This window comes from Cebus imitator, unplaced genomic scaffold (genome assembly GCF_001604975.1).
Source record: "Cebus imitator isolate Cc_AM_T3 unplaced genomic scaffold, Cebus_imitator-1.0 Scaffold448, whole genome shotgun sequence".
Lineage (NCBI taxonomy): Eukaryota > Metazoa > Chordata > Mammalia > Primates > Cebidae > Cebus > Cebus imitator.
The window spans coordinates 1,202,552-1,220,510 of record NW_016107763.1 but is presented as its reverse complement, the minus strand read 5'-3'; the positions used below and the strand labels follow the sequence as shown (position 1 = coordinate 1,220,510).

Genomic DNA, 17,959 nt, shown 5'->3' with positions numbered 1-17,959 from the left:
AGTCACAGATGCCTCCTTATGAACTGCCTGTAGTTTTCCACAGTTCGTTGGGACCTATCACAACATAGGGCCTGTGTTTGCATGTTGACATCAAGAGATGTGCTGATGGGACCTACCAATATAGGAATTCAACAATGCAAAGTTCATGCTCCAGGAAGTTCAGCATATGATCTGTAAAGGGTACTGTGGTGGGTAGGAGACCCTCATGAAAGCAGCAGCTCTGTTCTCTGATGGACCTTAGCAAATACCACCAAACGATTTGTGCTGCAGTCACATCTGTGAGCTTTGTATATGTACTTTGAGGCTTTGTTTTGGTTGTTCCTGGGGGTGCTTTGCAGCATCTCTGACCTCAGCAGCATACACAGCCTGGAGGTTCCTGTTTCTCAGCTTACAAGCTGGCATGGGCTCAGTCTCCAGAAACTAATGTAAACTAATTTTGTAGAATGTGGTTCACTTATTTTTGGAAATTATGCTTCCATAAATAAGCCATAAAATAAGCCAGGGGTAAATAAATCTGGGGAATGTCCCAAAGGGCCAACCACTTGCAGAAATCTACTGGATAGGAGCTTATTAAGGATCTTATTAAGATCTACACTTTCTTTCCCATAGCCAATTAGACACAATCACTAAGTTGCTAATGAATGACCACAACAAAGTGAGAGCAGCCAGTGCTCCCTGAGCTCTCAGAATAATTTTCCATCAGCCCTGCTAGCAGTTTCACCCCAAGAGAGCAGCCTTCAACGGAGCTGCTGGGTGTCATGAAGATAGGGAGCGTGGGTGTGAATGGCCTGGCTCTAAGAGCTTTGCTGTGGCCCACTCCTCCAAAGAATTAGGAAGTGATGCACTGCAATGTAAAAGTTTGTTTCACAGTGAGTCACATTGGAGTATTATCTAACTCAAGGCCTTGTACCCAGTGGGTGTTAGGATTTTGTGTGTGTGTGTGTGTGTGTGTGTGTGTGTGTGTGTGTGTGTGTGTGTCTGAGAGAGAGAGAGATTTATTTAATTGGCTGAGTAATAATTTTTAAATTTTGACTTATGGAGCAATATAATCTGTTTTGTTACTTACAAATTAACTGAAGGCTATATCTATACAATACATTCTTAGTTTAGGATATGGAGAGGTTTTAAAATTCCATACAAAATGTGTCTTCTTCTGAGAAAGCCTCCATGTATTTTATCAGATCCTCAAGAGACCTTGAATCAAAATACTGATCTGTACTCACTGATTACATATTTTCCCAGAGTGAAAGTTTTAATTTTAAAATGCAAATTATACAAGATATTTAATTATTTAAATAACATACAAGAAATCCTGGGTGTATAATGTCCAGTCTATATTAGACATTCTACATCCAGAATTTCTTGTATGTTATTTTTTATAGCTAAAAATAGAATTTTTTTTCTATTTTAGCCATAGAATTTTATTTTATTTTTTTTGGTATTTCTTTATTAAAATGCTATTATCATGAGTAGATATCCATGTCTTTTTTCTGAGACTTCTAATTTTAAAATGTATTGCTCATTTGACTATTCTAAATCATCATAGGCACATCAAGGCCATTTACATGAAAAAATAATCATATTGAGCCTTAATCTTTTACAAAGAAGAATGCTCTCTTAATCTGCTATAATGAACATGTACATGGAATTAATTAATATTCACACTTCTTCCAAATGTATGTAAATAAGATTTCGATAAATTAGACAAAAATATATGACATTCCATGCCATGTCCTTTTATAATAAGCCATCCTGCTATTTTTATACAGTGCTGTACAATGGTAATAAGTGAAATTTAAGAAATAAACCACACCAATACTCCCACCTCCACTCTACCCTTAATTTAGTACTCGCAAATATGACTTAAATTATAAAGGTCTTATGCAGAAGGAATATTAACATAGTGCAGAAATGTTTGTAGTAAGAAGCTTTATCATTGAGTCTCTAGCAAAAGTCATCCTTAAAGTATGTTCCTTAGAACTATATGCAGCATTAAAAATATTTTTTCTCGCTGTAGCTGTGTCTCGGTCATCCTCATTCCCTCTCTGACCTTTCCCTATGCTTCTGTAAATAATTTATTAAGCAATCTTTAATTGTAGTACAAAACACATCTTTGTCATTCTTTGCATATAGTGTCACAAAAATATCCCAGTCCATATCAGTTACACATAGGGATAAGTTTACAGACAGAGGTAAGAAGGGAGCAGTTAGGGTGCAAGCACTGGCAATACTGACGGGCATACTCTGTCATGTGCTGACGACCTAGGGTTCTGAGCATTGGGAATTATAGCACAGACTCAAAATAAAACTTTTTTTTGCGACTGTGATTTTGTAAATTAATACAAATCCTCAAAAGACATATTCAGAAAAAAAATCCATGATGTAAATGTTTAAGTGAAGGATAACTGTATGTCCTTACATAGTGCTGAAATATGTAGACCATTAAATAGCTCATGAATATGGAATTTGATGTGGAACATTATACAGTCTTCTTAAATGCACATCTTGCTGTTCAATGATTGTGTTAAAATTGCCACTACATGTCACATGTATACCTATGTAACAAACCTGCACGGTCTGCACATGTATCCTAGAACTTAAAGTAAAATTTTAAAAAAAAATTGTTACTAGTCCTCTAATACATATTACATCCAATTGTGAGCAGCAAAAGCATTATAAGATATAAATAAAATTGAGAAAATAATAAGTGGAAAATGCTTTATCAATACCTCATGAATATATTAAAAAATATTTTCATTATTCATTTAAAACTCAAGTTCCAACTTTTCCTTTTTTTTTTTTTTTTTTTTTGTGGAAACAGGATATCTCTATATTACCCAGGCTGATCTGGAACTCCTAGGCTGAGATTACAAGTGTGAGCCACCACACCTGGCCACAACTTAAATGTGAAAAAAATGGCAAAAATGTGGCATAGCCTATGTAAGAAATTAACATTTTACAAGTAGCCTTAGATACAGAAAAAAAAAAAAACCATAGATTGAATCAATGGGATTTTTAAACAGGTTGTTGTACTCATATCTCTCTCACACACATATACACACATGCATACATTTACATATGGAAATGAAGCATGTGACACATAGAAAATGCCATTTTTCTTTACTATCGCCAAGGGATTTTTGACCCATGTTGTAGAGAGGTACTGCCAGTCATCAATTCGTCCTTAAATAGAAATGAGCAGGTGGTGACATTTTGGTATTTTGGCATTTCTTCTCAGCTATTGTATTGTTTGTAAATGTTACCATGATTAACGGTCTCTATTCTGTTCAATTTTTTGCTGCCAAAAGTGATACTTGGTAAGTAGTGCAGTAGCTTCCAGTCCACTTACAAAGGTGTATAATCATGATAGTAAGTGGTGATGAGACACAAAACAAGTGAGGCTAGTTTAGAACTAAGTATTCTTGTGCTGTACACTCAGTTTACAAAGATGTCACTTACATAAAAATGTCCTCTGAAGATCTTGTCCAGAAGGCCCTTGTGACTTACTCTGTTTTGTGGAGCTGTTTCTTATTCATAAAAGCAAATATGTTCAGAATTCCCAGTGTGACCCATTTGTTAGATAAGATACCTTGCCATTTAATTATGGAGGAAATAGGAATTTCAGTCCCTCTGAAAACCCATCATTTGGTGCCCAGCTTAGCCATTCTTTGTCCCAAGTTCAATATTTCAATGGTAGGCCTTAAACAATGCCATTTGATGAGAAACCTTGATTTCAGCTGTGCAGTGACTAGATTCAATAGAATAAATTTACCAAGCTAGTTAAAAAGCATTGTAAATCCACTTGTTTTCTCATTTTTCGACATAGAGCAAAATGGAAAAGTTAGGAAAAAAAAAAAAAGATAAAATCAGAAGTGTGGGCTCAAGTATTTTTTTCAACAGTTTGCAAATCTACAATGAAGATGTTATACTCTGTTCATGGTTTTAAAATCTAACAGACCAAACTTTTCATAATTCACATAGGACATTTGTATAAAATTAGCATCCTTCTTATAAAGTGCTAGGGTTTAACTTAAGGCAGAAGTAGTTTTAAACTAGCCTTGCGTTGCTCTCTTATATCAAAGTTATATTTTAGATAAGCAATGCAAAACACTAAGATTGCTTTCAGAACTTCACTTTTGTCTAGAGTAGATGAAACAGTGAATCTGTGGTTTTGTCTTCATCCAGCAGATGATATGTCTTACAAAATCTCAGAGTATAGTTTAGCACCAGCTATTCATTGAAAAAAGTTTCAATGAATTTTTGTTATTTTTTATTTTTTTATTTTTCCATAAGTTATTGGGGTACAGGTGGTATTTGGTTACATGAGTAAGTTCTTCAGTGGTGATTTGTGAGATTTTGGTGTACCCATCACCCTAACAGTATGCACTGGACCATATTTGTAATCTTTTATCCCTTACCCCAAAGACTATTATTCTAAGTTTCAATACATTTTCACATGTAGTACTGACATTTTAAAACCAGCAGAGCTTCACATCCATTTCATTCAATACATTGGGATATACATGTCTACCTTTTTCCCAGAATCTCTTCATTGTAGAATCTAAAGCCACTTGGTTCTCTAAGGTAAAAATTAAACCACTTATAAATTTGGCTCTTAATCAAGCCAACACATATTAATTATTTAGGCTGCTATAATTAATGTCTCATCTTCAAAAAGTTCTATACTGTCAAACTCAAATATAGAATTATAGTGAAACTGAAATTTCCTCTGATTCAGAATAATGCCCTATCTCATTTTCCATCTTTTGAACTCGAAATCACAGCTCATATTACCATTCAATATTCTATACTGAACCTGAAATAAGACTAAAAATGGCTTGGAGATGAGATAGGGATCTTAGCCCTATTGTTTTACCTGAACTAAGGAAAAGAATGACAGAATGAAATGAAAATCAGACCAAGGAAGACAAACTCCATGCAGTTGGTATTTAGAACCATGAGCAATTATATAGAAAATGTCATTCTCTTTTCCTTCTCTTATCGTAAGAACACAAGGGAATCTTATAGGATACCATACACCATATATTCTATCATATGGATCACCCCAACAACAGAAACTAACTTCATAAATCCTTGTAGAGCTTAATTGTATCTTTACTTACACCAAAGGCAAATAAGGTATGATATGATTTTACTGCCTGTGTCCTTTCAGACCAGGCATGTTGGAGAGGGCCATCATCATGGAGAACACAGAACGAACTTTCCAAAGCCTCAGGAATCCTCCTCTTTCCAAGAGAATGTAGATTAGATGATCAGATTTTTATGGCTTCTTGAGAAGCAGCAGAAGTGAAGCCCCTGACTTCTTCAAAATCCCTGATCCATTGCAGAATATTATACAATAAAACATCAAGGCTCAAAGCTCATGCATCAATATTCCCATGGTGTCTGGAGATCTGCCTCCCAGTGTTTACCTGAGATTGTGTATTCTCAAGGAAATGTAACTTTAAAGCTCTTAAGGAATTTAATTGGAAAACATAAGATTTCTTGTTGATCCTGGGAAAGGTAGAACTCAGATCTTCCCATCCCCTTTCCTGGAGGGATGATGGGAATTTTTTAATTTGTGACTTTTATTTGTTTTAACTTTTCCATTCACACTGTCTTTTGTTTTAGGCCTCCCAGACCTGTAACCAGCATGAACGACACCCTGTTTTCCCACTCTGTTCCCTCCTCAGGAAGTCCTTTTATTACCAGGAGGTAAGTTCCAACCCTATTATAAAATAAACCCTTTCTTTGGTAATGAGCCTTGATTTTGTGGTAAGAAAAATATTCTTATGTAAGCCAAAAGAAGAATATTGTTACTGGAAACTAGCTTGCAAATATCCATTATAAGTTTTCCATTTCATTCATTTGTATGTATTTAAAGAGGGGTAGGATGGCTTTGGAGATTAATGTCATCTTGGGAAACCTGCATTTATAATTTACCCACAGCAAGAATGTGAAGTATGTTTCAGTTTTACTACTGACACACATGCATCCCATTTCATTAAGGAAGTCACTTTCGTAGTCCTTAGAGTGGTCTGTTGAAGTCAAGGAATTAGAATTTGAAGATGCAGTGGTGTTTTATTATATAAATGGTGAAACATGTCATTATTTAAAGCAAAGATACAAAAAAATCCTTTGTTGGTGAATCCTGAAGTTCCTGAGGCTAGAGACTAAAGACTAAACTTGGAAATGTAGTTTCCATATAAGAAATTTCATCGATAATAACAAGAACTTTTTTAAAAGGTGGATCTGCATCTCATTTCTTTGCACAAGATCCATTCCCATGTGAGCAAGAAACAGGAGAAGCAAGTATTTCTCTAAGAGTTAGCATGAGACCTATGCAGGGTCAAGAGGTGCTCTGAGTCATTTGATCAAATATTGTGAATCAAGCACCAGATAATTATTTTATAAATACATGGAGAAGGCTCACAGGAAAGCAAAAACAAAGGTAAGGAAAATTGGAGTGAGTAATTGAACATAAGATTTCAAATGTCTTTCAGTGGAAAAAAGTACAGCCTCATATTTTACAAAATGCACATAATTCATCTTTTCCCTGAAGAGGTTTATAAGGTGCCAGTTTCACTGTAATATCCTGATACATTCAACTGAGGATTTGAAGACAGTAGTACTATAAGAACACAGCTGACTTTTTTTCCCTGAGTTCCTGTATGTCCCCGTCAACAGGAACCTGAGATGAAGATGTTCCCCATAACTGTAATTAGCAGAATAAACAGAATGTTTCTGATATATAAATGAGGTCTGTAACAAGTGGAAACGAGGAGGCAGTTAAACAGCAGAACATCCACAGTAAAATAATACAGTTTAGGCCCTCAGTAACTTCCTTTCAGCACTCTTTTTTAGAATCACCAGCAAAGTCAACCATTTTTCTTTCTTGAGTGAAATCATAAATTATAAAGTCTGTAAATGACACAGGTCTATGCATCTATCTAGGGAAGACCTGACGTGATATTTAGAAATATGTGCTTTTATTAGGAAGCTCTGCATTCTGCAGATGTCAAGCAGAGGTTGACCCCATCCTTACTGAAGGTCATTTTATATCATTTCAGCTTGGACGGTGCTTTTGGTGGATGCGTCTAGATGGATAACATGACTTCTTCTACCCTAAAATATTCCTATAATACTTTGAGCTGTTCTGGTTCCTCCAGGGTTCATGGTACTCATTAACCCAAAATATGATTATTTCCCTTTTTTCTCAGTTTTAGTCCTTTTGGAATATTCTCTGTGAACTACAGATATGTTGTTTAAAGCTCACAGTTCTTCCTATCACCACAGAGATTGGTCTTTGGTTTCTGTTTGAGGGTGCTGTTCAATAAAGCTGTATACACTAAATGTCTTTCCTCTCTGAGTGGGCCTTGCTCTGTCCATGGGAAGTTTTAATGAGGTCTCATTGTTTGAATCCCTCAGGTTACCTGAGGGGATAAGTGCATCCAGCCCTGTGGCTGAAGAGCATTCCCTCATAAAGCTGTACATAAATCAGCTTGATCACGGTGCACGGTCAGTATCCCCACCCTGAACTGCTAATCGTAGTAGTAGTTCCATAGCTAGACTGATAGTCATTCTACTCTGGCACTAAAATCCTCTTGTAGTATGTCTTATTGGAGATAGAGGTCTTCTGGGGTTTAATGACATCGTGTTGAGAATTTTCAACTTGAGCTGGACTTCACAGCTCTTTTCTCTCCTTTACATATATTTTATGGATTTCATCGCCTCATACTAGTATATAAAAGATGTATATATGTGACGTGTATCAAACTGGATCTTGTTTGGACAAGTCTCTGCTCTTGTACAATTTGCAAAACCCCAGATGGTAATTTCTAAGACTCTTGAATTAAGGAGTCTATTGGAAAGATCATTAGCATTAACTGAGTGAGGCTAGGACAATGTCATATAGCTGGACCTTACTGTAGTTAAAGAGTTGAGGACTTGTGCCTTTCTGTCCCATTGGACCTGGTCCATTTTCCCCCCAGGAGGACAGTCTGATTCCTAATGAAGTAACAATTTCAAAATCAGTTTCTTTTTTGCAGTGCTTATTCCCTATCACTTGGTAATGCTGGTGGTGCATCTCTTTTTATTTTTGACAGTTACAAGAAAATGGCCATTTATAGAAGTTACACAATGCTTTCAATAAATCCCAAATAAATTTTGGGAAACAGATGAAGCCATTGAGTAAAAATAAATATACATACTAGCTAATATAAAATGAATCCCTTTTGATTTCTTAATCATGTTGATAAACTGAGATCGATGAAAATCCATTATGCCAGATGTAGGCAGAAGTTAAAGGTCCTATACTTCTATCATTGAAACAGAATCAATGAAATATGACCTACAGCTCTGCTATCACTTCTAGCCCACCCCAAAAATGAAATAAAATCTAAGCAAGCCAAATATAGTGCTGGTCAGTATAAGGCAGCACCAAGAAAGTAGGGAAGTTCTCCATATTTTATTTAGCCTATGTGTTCAGTTTTTGTATCATAGCAGATCCTAGAAAGATAAAGCGAATGAGGATAAATAGAAATCCCCACTCCAGAATTCTCACCACAAACTCCTGGCATTATTCACCTAGGGCCCTTTACAAGTATACTACTTTGATCTTCAAAAGACACAGGGATATAACTTTGAAGTCTTCAACATCCTAGTAACCTACTTCATACAGATTTATGAGTGTGTACCTCTGGTTACCAGCATCATCTGTCGCATTCCCTGTTCTTACATCCTTTTTTAGCTATGTACTTGATTCACTTTTCCCTTACTTCAAAGAAAAAAAAAGGGAATTCTCAAAGGCACTCTCCCTTGGTCCTTTGAAGTCTTCTTATATGTGTGTATGTTTATGTGTGTGTGCACGTGTGCACATGTGTACGTTCAGTGCTGGTTAGAAATTAGATATAATGTGGGTCAAATAACACAATCGATGGACCGATTCACTGCATTCATTTTCTTTACTATAAACTGTATCCCTCAGCCTCAGATTGTTTTCTTATAAATTTATAGGAAAGAATGGCTGACATGATGGAAATCTATTATCACCACTAGGGAAAGAGCTCTAAGAGCTGTGTATGGTGAGCCAGCAATATTATGTAAGCTTATGAAAGATAGTGTATTATTATTGCAAATATTATTGCACGGACTGATCCAAAGCCAGGTCCCAATGGCTCTTTCTCCCTTTCACTGCCCACAGCTCTGTGCTTCTTAGGATCTGCTATCTTTGTTGGCATCATGCCTCCTTTTTAAAATCTTAATTATCTTGCCATAATCCTTACTTAGTTTCTATAAGAAAGTTAACCAATACTTTTTTGTGTCAAGTAAGCTTCTTTCACTATGGCTAAGCTTCTTCATTAGTCACAATAAAGACTAATAAAAAAATTAGTCACACTTCTTTTACCTCCAATTTTAGGAGCATCATTTAATGGTTTCACAGGTATTTTCATAGCTGCAAGCTCTAAAGTGGTAAGCAGTCACAAAAGGAATCACCTTGACTATTCTATGTAACATCTAGCCAGATTTTGTCAATCCACCAAATGTTAGGAAATTGCTTATAATTTATATAGCATGTTGAACACAATCTAATATGCTAGTTTCTGGTTTGCTGCAATAACAAGTAGTTAATTAATGATATTGTATTAGATGGCCGGGCATAGTGGCTCATGCCTATAATCCCAGCACTTTGGGAGGCTAAGGCGGGTGGATCACCTGAGGTCAGGAGTTCGAGACCAGCCTGGTCAATGTGATGAAACCCCATCTCTACTAAAAGTACAAAAATTACCTGGGCGCAGTGGCAGACCACCTGTAATCCCAGCTACTCGGGAAGCTGAGGCAGGAAAATAGCTTGAACCTAGGAGGCAGAGGTTGTAGTGAGCTGAGATCATGCTATTGCACTCCAGCCTGGGCAACAAAAGCAAAATTCCAGCTCAAAAAATAAAAATATATCAAATGATAACTCTATTAGGCTCTGTAGTTCCTATAGGGAGAGCACACCCACCCCAGATACTTCCCAAATCCTGATCCCTCCCAGAGGGGTAGCATTTGTGAGTTATTTTTTGGGTTGACCTATTGGTCAGTTGATGGATAGGTTTGGGTTTTCAACCAAAGAAATGCTAATTCACTCTACCTTTTTCATATTTTTTTTAAACATTTTTGCTTGCCCAAAAATTCTTTACTTAACAACCCTGGCTTTTAATCTGACTCAAAAAGTTCAAACTAAATTTTAAATATTGTGATTTGATAATCAAAAGTGGCTGAAAATAAATTTGAGATACTAAATATAGCCTTTCCTTTTGAAAAATCAAAGTTTTCTCCATAGCAAATTTGTGCTTAGATTAATGCCCATCCATTTTCATTAATAAAGCAGATAAATTTGTAAATCTACATCTGACACCACCCTGAAGATTTCTCATTCTTTTCAAACTTTCTGGGAATGTTGTATGAAATTTTATGAATTTAAATATTCACTCTCTGCAGATAATTCTTTACTTTATGTAGCTCCAAAGCTCTACTAATATGCTAGATTTTTTTCAAACTAGAATTACACCAGTTTTCACATCAACCCTAACAGTTTTCTATACTAAAATGTTAATGCGTGATTAAAACCACAATCACCTCTCTTGTTCAGTTCAGTAACCTTTATTCTCCTGCTAGAATTGCTTTGGCTGTGGTCTCTGCATGCCCTGTACCAAGCAAACTTTCCTAGAAGCTCTCTGGACAAAAGTGCAATTGCTATGACTTGATGATACCTGGGTACAATGTAGTAAATTAAATATGACCTAAGAATTCTTATTTTTTCCATGGTCCCTGTTTGAGATGGTTCAACTTCTATGCCAGCCTGAATTGATGACAGCTAATTGTCCCATTGAGACACTAATCTATTTTTTTAATACTGGGCTATGAATTTTCATTTGATAAATATTTTATATTTTAGATGTAAGCTATTGAAATCTAGGAAAAAAAAGAAACAGAATGTTTCAAGACATTATTTCTTGACAAAACAGATTTGTGAATTGTTTTTTTTACTGGATTTAAATTAGTGTGATGGTCTTATTACTAGACTATGTGTTTCTAATGAGAAGGAAAATTTTGTACACTATAGATAGTTACTTAAGGAGAGAGCCAACTTTACAAGTCATTCTTCACAAATCCAAATGTCACACAAGCTTACTAATAATTTTATCAATAGAAATAAATATATCTATTCTCAATTTGCTATATTTCAAATATCATTTTCCTTTTAAACATTGTGATAATTATTCTATATTAATATAATTTGTTTCTATAATATTGGTTCTCTGTAAGACTGCCGCCGGGACTTTAATATCATGTTCAATACAAGAAAAAATAATATTTGTCAAGGGATAACATAGTAACTCAACATTAGCAGAAGTGATTTATAAAAGTGTATTTGAGGTATCCAGGAAGCATCTGTGTGTGATTTTGTTACCTTTGGACCCAGCCGTGCCAAATGTTTTCACTGAAGTAAAACTATTGGCATCAGTTGTCACCCTTCAAAACTAAGGGGATAATTTTTTTAATAAGTAGAAACATTTTGAGATTGTTCTACTTTTCCAGAACCCATTGTGTCATTTTGTGTATGTGTGTGTATGTGAAAAATTTTGGAAGAAGGTTTTTTTAATCTCTAGATATGCTACTTTCCAAAGATCTAAAAAGGGAATGATGAGAAGCTAGAGGATTTTTGTTAGAGAAAAAAAAAGTCTGAAGAAATATTTCCTGCCTTTTTTCTTTCAGGCAGATATATGAACTTCAAAATTTACCATGTCATGCCCTCCAAGGTATGGCTGTTACCACAACCATCAGTGATAATATGTATGCAAAAGGATGTGCTCATACAGTGGCAAGGGATTAGTGAAAAGAAAAAGATGACAATAAGAAAAAGAGATTTGTGTGCATATAATTTTAGAAAAGATAGTCTTGCTTCTCTTTGAGACTCAGATTAGAAAAGGTGTAGCCCATGGTCAAGGTAAGCCCCAAATAATTCCCAGTTTCAGAGCTTAAAAGGAAGAATGCACTTTGATTTGAAGACAAGGCATGTAGAACAGGAGTTTTTGTAGCTCAGGCTGCATTATATGAAAGCCATTGCCACATTCTGACACAATGATATGCTGGAAGCACTCTTTCCTTAGTAAGAAAGTTGGTTCTATTGTGCCTGATCCTAAATCCCACAAAAAATTAGAAACTTAACATCTCCATGCAAACCACAAAGCTGCAAAATGAAAGTTTAGAACCTAAATTAGTCTATAAGATACTGTGATAATATAGTGCCTTGAAGGGATCATAATAAGCCACACATCATTACTGTTTTAGTCCCTTTATGTTGCTATAAAGGAATACGTGAGGCTGGGTAATTGATAAAGAAAAGAGGTTTAGGCCAGGCATGGTGGCTCACACCTATAATCCCAGCACTTTGGGAGGCCAAGGTGAGTGGATTGCCTAAGATCAGGAGTTCGAGACCAGCCTGGCCAACATGGTAAAACCCCGTCTCTGCTAAAAATACAAAAGAAAAAAAAAATTAGCTGGGCATGGTGGCAGTTAAGCTCTGAAACCGGGAACTATTTGGGGTTCACCTTGACCATGGAATACACCTTTTCTAATCTGAGTCTCAAAGAGAAGCAAGATTATCATTTCTAAAATTACATATATAATCCCAGCTACTCGGGAGGCTGAGGCAGGAGAATCGCTTGAACCTGGGAGCCAGAGGTTGCAGTGTGCCAAGATCACGCCTTTGCACTCCAGCCTGGACAACAAGGGTGAAACTCTGTCTCAAAAAAAAAAAAAAAAAAAAAAAAAAACAGAGGTTTATTTGGCTCATGGTTCTGCAGGCTGTACGTGAAGCATGAAGCATGGCATCAGCATCTGCTTCTGATGTAATAGATCAGTCTATCTTTAGTTACACAAAACAATTGGAGGGATATTGGGCAGCAGGGGTACTGTAGATACTGCATAATGAATGTGTGGAGATCTGCTTCAGTAGACAAAGGCTGAATGCAGTTTTGGCGGGATAATGGTACATCACAGAAAACACAAACTATGATGGCTTAAGGTGATTATTTGGCCCTGATGGGCAGTTTTAAAAGGAAAACATCAATATGCTGGAAAAAGAAAAGTATTAAGGTCATCAAGAAAGTAAATTCTCCTAAAACACAATCTAATTTATTTTTAAAGTCAATTTTGGGCTGGGCACGGTGGCTTATACCTGTAATCTCAGCACTTTGGGAAGCTGAGGTGGCCAGATCACTTGAGGTTGGGAGCTCGAGACCAGCCTGGCCAACATGGTGAAACCCCGTCTCTACTAAAAACACAAAAATTAGCCAGGTGTGGTAGCACATGCCTGTAATCCCAGCTACTCAGGAGGCTGAAGCAGGAGAATTTCTTGAACCCAGAAGGTGGAGATTGCAGTGAGCCAAGATGGCACCACTGCACTCCAGCCTGTGTGACAGAGCAAGACTCCACCTCAAAAAAAGTCAACTTTGTTTGTGTACAGTTGAACTTTTTAAGTACAGCAATACTTTGTGTAACAGATGTCTTTCTGAAGAGCTGAGTGAAAATGTCATTCATCTGACAAACATGCATGCCTACTCTTTGCTAGTCATTTTCTTTACAAATCAAATTTAATATTAAGTTTATCAGGGACCTCACTATTCAAGGAATCTTTTAGTATACACTATTATAAAGCAAGAATTCCAACTATAATGTGGATAATTCTAATGTGAGATATATAAATTTCTATTTTTTAGTTCATGACCTGAAAGAATGGTGCTTTATAGTAGAACCTCAAAACTTGTAGTATAAAGTTTTTAAGAGTTTAACTAATTTATAAACCATCATACATATATTTAGTAGATTTAGAATTTCTTCAAATTTTTGGCAGAAACTCACAATTTAGATCCCAATAGTTAAATATTTAGTATTCAAACAAAGTCAGACAATTTATTTTTCTATTTTCTATGAAGAAGGAGAGGGACAATTTTAGGTTCACCAGTGTGTAGGGCAAATTCTTAACCTATAGAGGTGCAAACTTTAAACACATTACCAATACAATTGTAATACTAAGAATTAATACCATATTTCTCAATGCAGCATGACTACAAGTTGCCACAGTAGATTTTGGATGACTTTACTATAGCCACACTTAATGAATTATTAATTATATTTATATTCATACTTTAATATAACTATATTTTAAATTTTAAAATTGTTATTTAAATTACCAAAGAAAATTTGTAGTTCCCATAATGAATCTACAATGTTAAGAATTTGCTTTAGCAATAAGACTATATTCACTAACTTTGCATTAACACAAACATAAGAAATAACAATATATATGTATAAGACTCAAAAGTGTATATCTCTGTTCCTCTGAAAATTTTCTTTGTAGCTGCACAGCCGAGATCATGTGGCTTGTGCTTGAAGTAGTAAAACACTTCTAATAAGAAGCAATCTCTAGCTATGTAATTATCAAGTCTTTCTATTCAGCACAGAAAGGTGGAGAATGTAGGGAGGGCTAGAGTAAAGTTCTTCAGTGGGCTCTAAAGGCTGGCAGAACTTAGTGAACTACTGGACTGTTTACATGATATGCCATGATAAATGTTGAATGAATTTTCATTGTGTCTAGACATACCCAGTATAAATGCTTGCTTGTTAAGCAAATAGCAGAGGTCGAATCTGGGATTATGGTGATTGTGATTGTGGCTCTCAGGCTGGGTTTCTACTCCCACTTAAACTCTGTGGAAATCTGAAAACTTTTCCAAAATAATAAGAGATCTGTCAAATGGAACTTGGATCTAGACCTGGGAGTGTCTGTTGCCAGTTTCTATTCTTGAATGCATTGCCGTGTTTACGCTCTTCTTGGCTTTCCCATCTTATTAACTAGCTCTCCTCCCAAGGACAGTGAAGTAGAGCAGAGCAAACTGCTGGCTAGGGCTGCTCCAGCTTTTCTGAAGGGCAAAGGGTAAGTTACAGCCAGAGTGTACTGGAACCCTGCATTAACTAAACTAAAAATGGAGAGTTCTTTTGTCAAAAATGCTTTGTGTGTGAAAGGCCATCTTTAATTCAGTAAAAGTAGCTCTGCTATAACCCAATTAACTGCACTAAGTAGATATTTCCAGTAGACACATCTGTGTTGTTATTCACTTTCCCAGATTTGTTTCTTTTTCTTTTTTGAAATGACTAAGCTGAAGATTCGATTTTCTGAAGGATATTTTATCTTTGCTTGCAACCCGTTTCAATGTATTTACTGTACAGATGAATACCTTGGCCTTAGTGGTTGAAAATGTAAATCTGTTTTCTAAAAAGTTATCTAACCTAAATGGAAATCTTTATTTTTAAAGTTAGTGAAATAGAATTGTGGGTTTTATTGCTTGGATTTCGCTTGTGTTTTTCCTAGCACATCACTTACTACCCTTCCTTTACTTGCTTGGTTTTCTAAATGCCTTTGCTACCAAAAACTCACTCCTACCTTCTCTGCTTATTTCTGTCCACCTCGCTTAACAACGCCCTTTCTTTCCCCCTGCCCTGTTTCAGGATACAGTACAGCCTGAATGTGGCAGACAGGCTAGCTGATGAACATGTTCTCATCGGGTTGTATGTCAACATGCTCCGGAACAACCCCTCATGGTTAGTGCAGGTTTGGCTGCTTGACTGTCCTTAGAGAGGGATACAGTCTGAGCTGGTGACAAGCAGTCTCAGCAAGGAGCAAGGTCACTGGATGCCAATGGTGACACTGAAGCACTGTTAACTGATTCAATTAAGAAGTCTTTTGTGATGTTAGCTTGGATACTTCCCATAAGGGAACCATAGGATTCATATCCTTGTTTATATATTAGCTAAAGGGAAAACTTGCATAAAGGGATACCTTGCTAAATATTAGCCTTCAGGTGGATTCAGAACTCCAGGTCCACAAGTCAGTTCTGTGCTACATGTCATGTCAAATTACCTACCACAGGATGGTGATACAAGAATTGGTCTTATTCCAAGAACGTGGATGTCTCTGCTGATTTGGAAAACAATGCCTCATTTTACTTAAGATAAGAGTGAAAAAGAACAAATGCAATGTGATCGAATCACAAAATAGGAATCATTTCTTTCACAATGATAACAGTGGGAAAAATTGCCTTTCAGCAATTCTACTATACATGTTTCTGATGACCATCCTGCTAAAGCCTGCCTTCACATCTTGGAATACACAAAATGTAGTTTCAGATATGTTAAATTCAGGAATTAAGATAGCCCTACATATTTGGATAAAGGCATTCATAAGGCTTTTCTCCATTTTAATTGTGACATAGGAGACTCCTTCCATTGGTTAAAGTTACTTGATGTTAATAATAAATGTGGATTTGCAACTTGAATGAAAGGAAAAGGACAAACTGCATATTTATCACATGTACTTTTCAATCTAGTTCAGACTACTGTATGATCATATTTAGCAAACCAGTTCCTTGAATCATATGTCATTTTACTCAACCACTTCAATTTTCTCTGAACTAAGGGCCCATGGATTTTCCATAGTTTTAATTATTAGGAGAGCCAGTGGGTTAAATTTTCATTAAAATGTTTCAGACATTTAGCATAACAAGTCCCCTTTCCTCTACTATTAGAGGAAAAGTCACTGGCAAAATTAATGGCAATTACATTAAAAGTAATGGCAAAAACCACAATTACTTTTGCATCGACCTAGTATTTCACCAAGGCATCCCTCAGATGCTAGGCCATTGCTCCGTGCTCCTTCCTTTTACCACTTGTGTTATTAGCCACTTTGTATCTGGACCTCTTTCCTCCTCACTTGAGTATTTTCAAACTTTCTTCCTGCTGCTGCTTCTTACACCTATTTTTGCAAGATTAGTACATGAGATAACTTTTAGTTCTCATGAACTGATGAACATTTATGTGTTTTAGTACATACATGTATCTTAATTTGTACTTTATAAAATATATAGCCAGTACACTGGTTTAATTTTCCCTTATATCCTACTGTTTAAGGAGATAAAAATGTACTCTTCAGCTGACATAAATCCATCTCTTTCTTCAAATTTTATGAGCTTCTAGATTAAATAATATCCACTTTTTCACAACTCAGCCTCTCAAAACTACAAAATTGCTTTATTCCCAAGGAGTTTGGTACTCCAGTGTTACATGGTAGCTGAAACACTAGAACTAAGCACCGAATTTTTGTTTTAATTGTATTGGCCATCTTTGAAGAAGGACACAGTCAGTATACATTCAATTGTAAGACAATGATGCAATCTCACACCATGTCCTCTTCACATAATTCTAAGCACACTCCAGTTATTTCTACTGCTCTTCTTTGACCTTTTCCTAATTAAGGTTATAACAAAGAAATCTCCAAAGAAAAAAGCTCAGAGTTTGTCACTACCAGCCATTTTCCCTACTCAAGTGATTAATTATATTGACTTGATGGCTACTTAAGCCATAAATCTGTCTCAGCAGAGACACCCTGCATCTGCTGGATGAAAGCTGAATGTGATTTGTATTTTGAAAATAAAGCAGAATTTAAGACCAACCAATTAATGAAAGAGGCTTTGTTTTAATAGCTACACCCTCCATATTTCTCATAGTTTTTTTCTATCCTTAAACAATTCCAACTTTGTTTTCAAATTTCTCATTTTTTCTTCCCTTTCCTTTATGCTTAATTAGATGCTAACAATCCCTCACACCTGTCATGATTCTATAAGTAACGTAATAATCTTTTACCTCCTTTAACATCATTGTAGCTACAATGCTTTATCCACATTAAGTTACAGCGAGATATAGAATAATAGTAATAATAATAGTGTTTTTAAAACACTTACCTCAGGCCAACCTCTGTGTTCAGAGCCTTATATACATGATTTCTCCTAGTCCTTAGAGTAAGCCCATGGAGTAAATAAGATCATGCCCATTTTATAGATAAGTAAAGGTATCATTTCAG

General features: G+C 35.9%; 1 protein-coding gene across 49 annotated transcripts in view; it reads left to right on the top strand.

The window, feature by feature from the left end:
- The window catches only part of DTNA (dystrobrevin alpha), a 379,818-nt gene that overhangs the window by 312,061 nt on the left and 49,798 nt on the right, over positions 1 to 17,959 (top strand). For 12 of the 49 annotated variants that reach the window (XM_037732403.1, XM_037732400.1, XM_017511423.2 and 9 more), the window contains one exon: positions 5,632 to 5,715. In XM_037732403.1, coding sequence (XP_037588331.1) covers positions 5,632 to 5,715 — 84 coding nt within the window. Of the gene's footprint in view, positions 1 to 3,308; positions 3,318 to 5,631; positions 5,716 to 7,070; positions 7,358 to 7,428; positions 7,519 to 14,902; positions 14,981 to 15,552; positions 15,646 to 17,959 lie in introns of those variants that run through there. The other 37 variants (XM_017511406.2, XM_017511409.1, XM_017511408.2 and 34 more) reach the window with 10 other exon arrangements.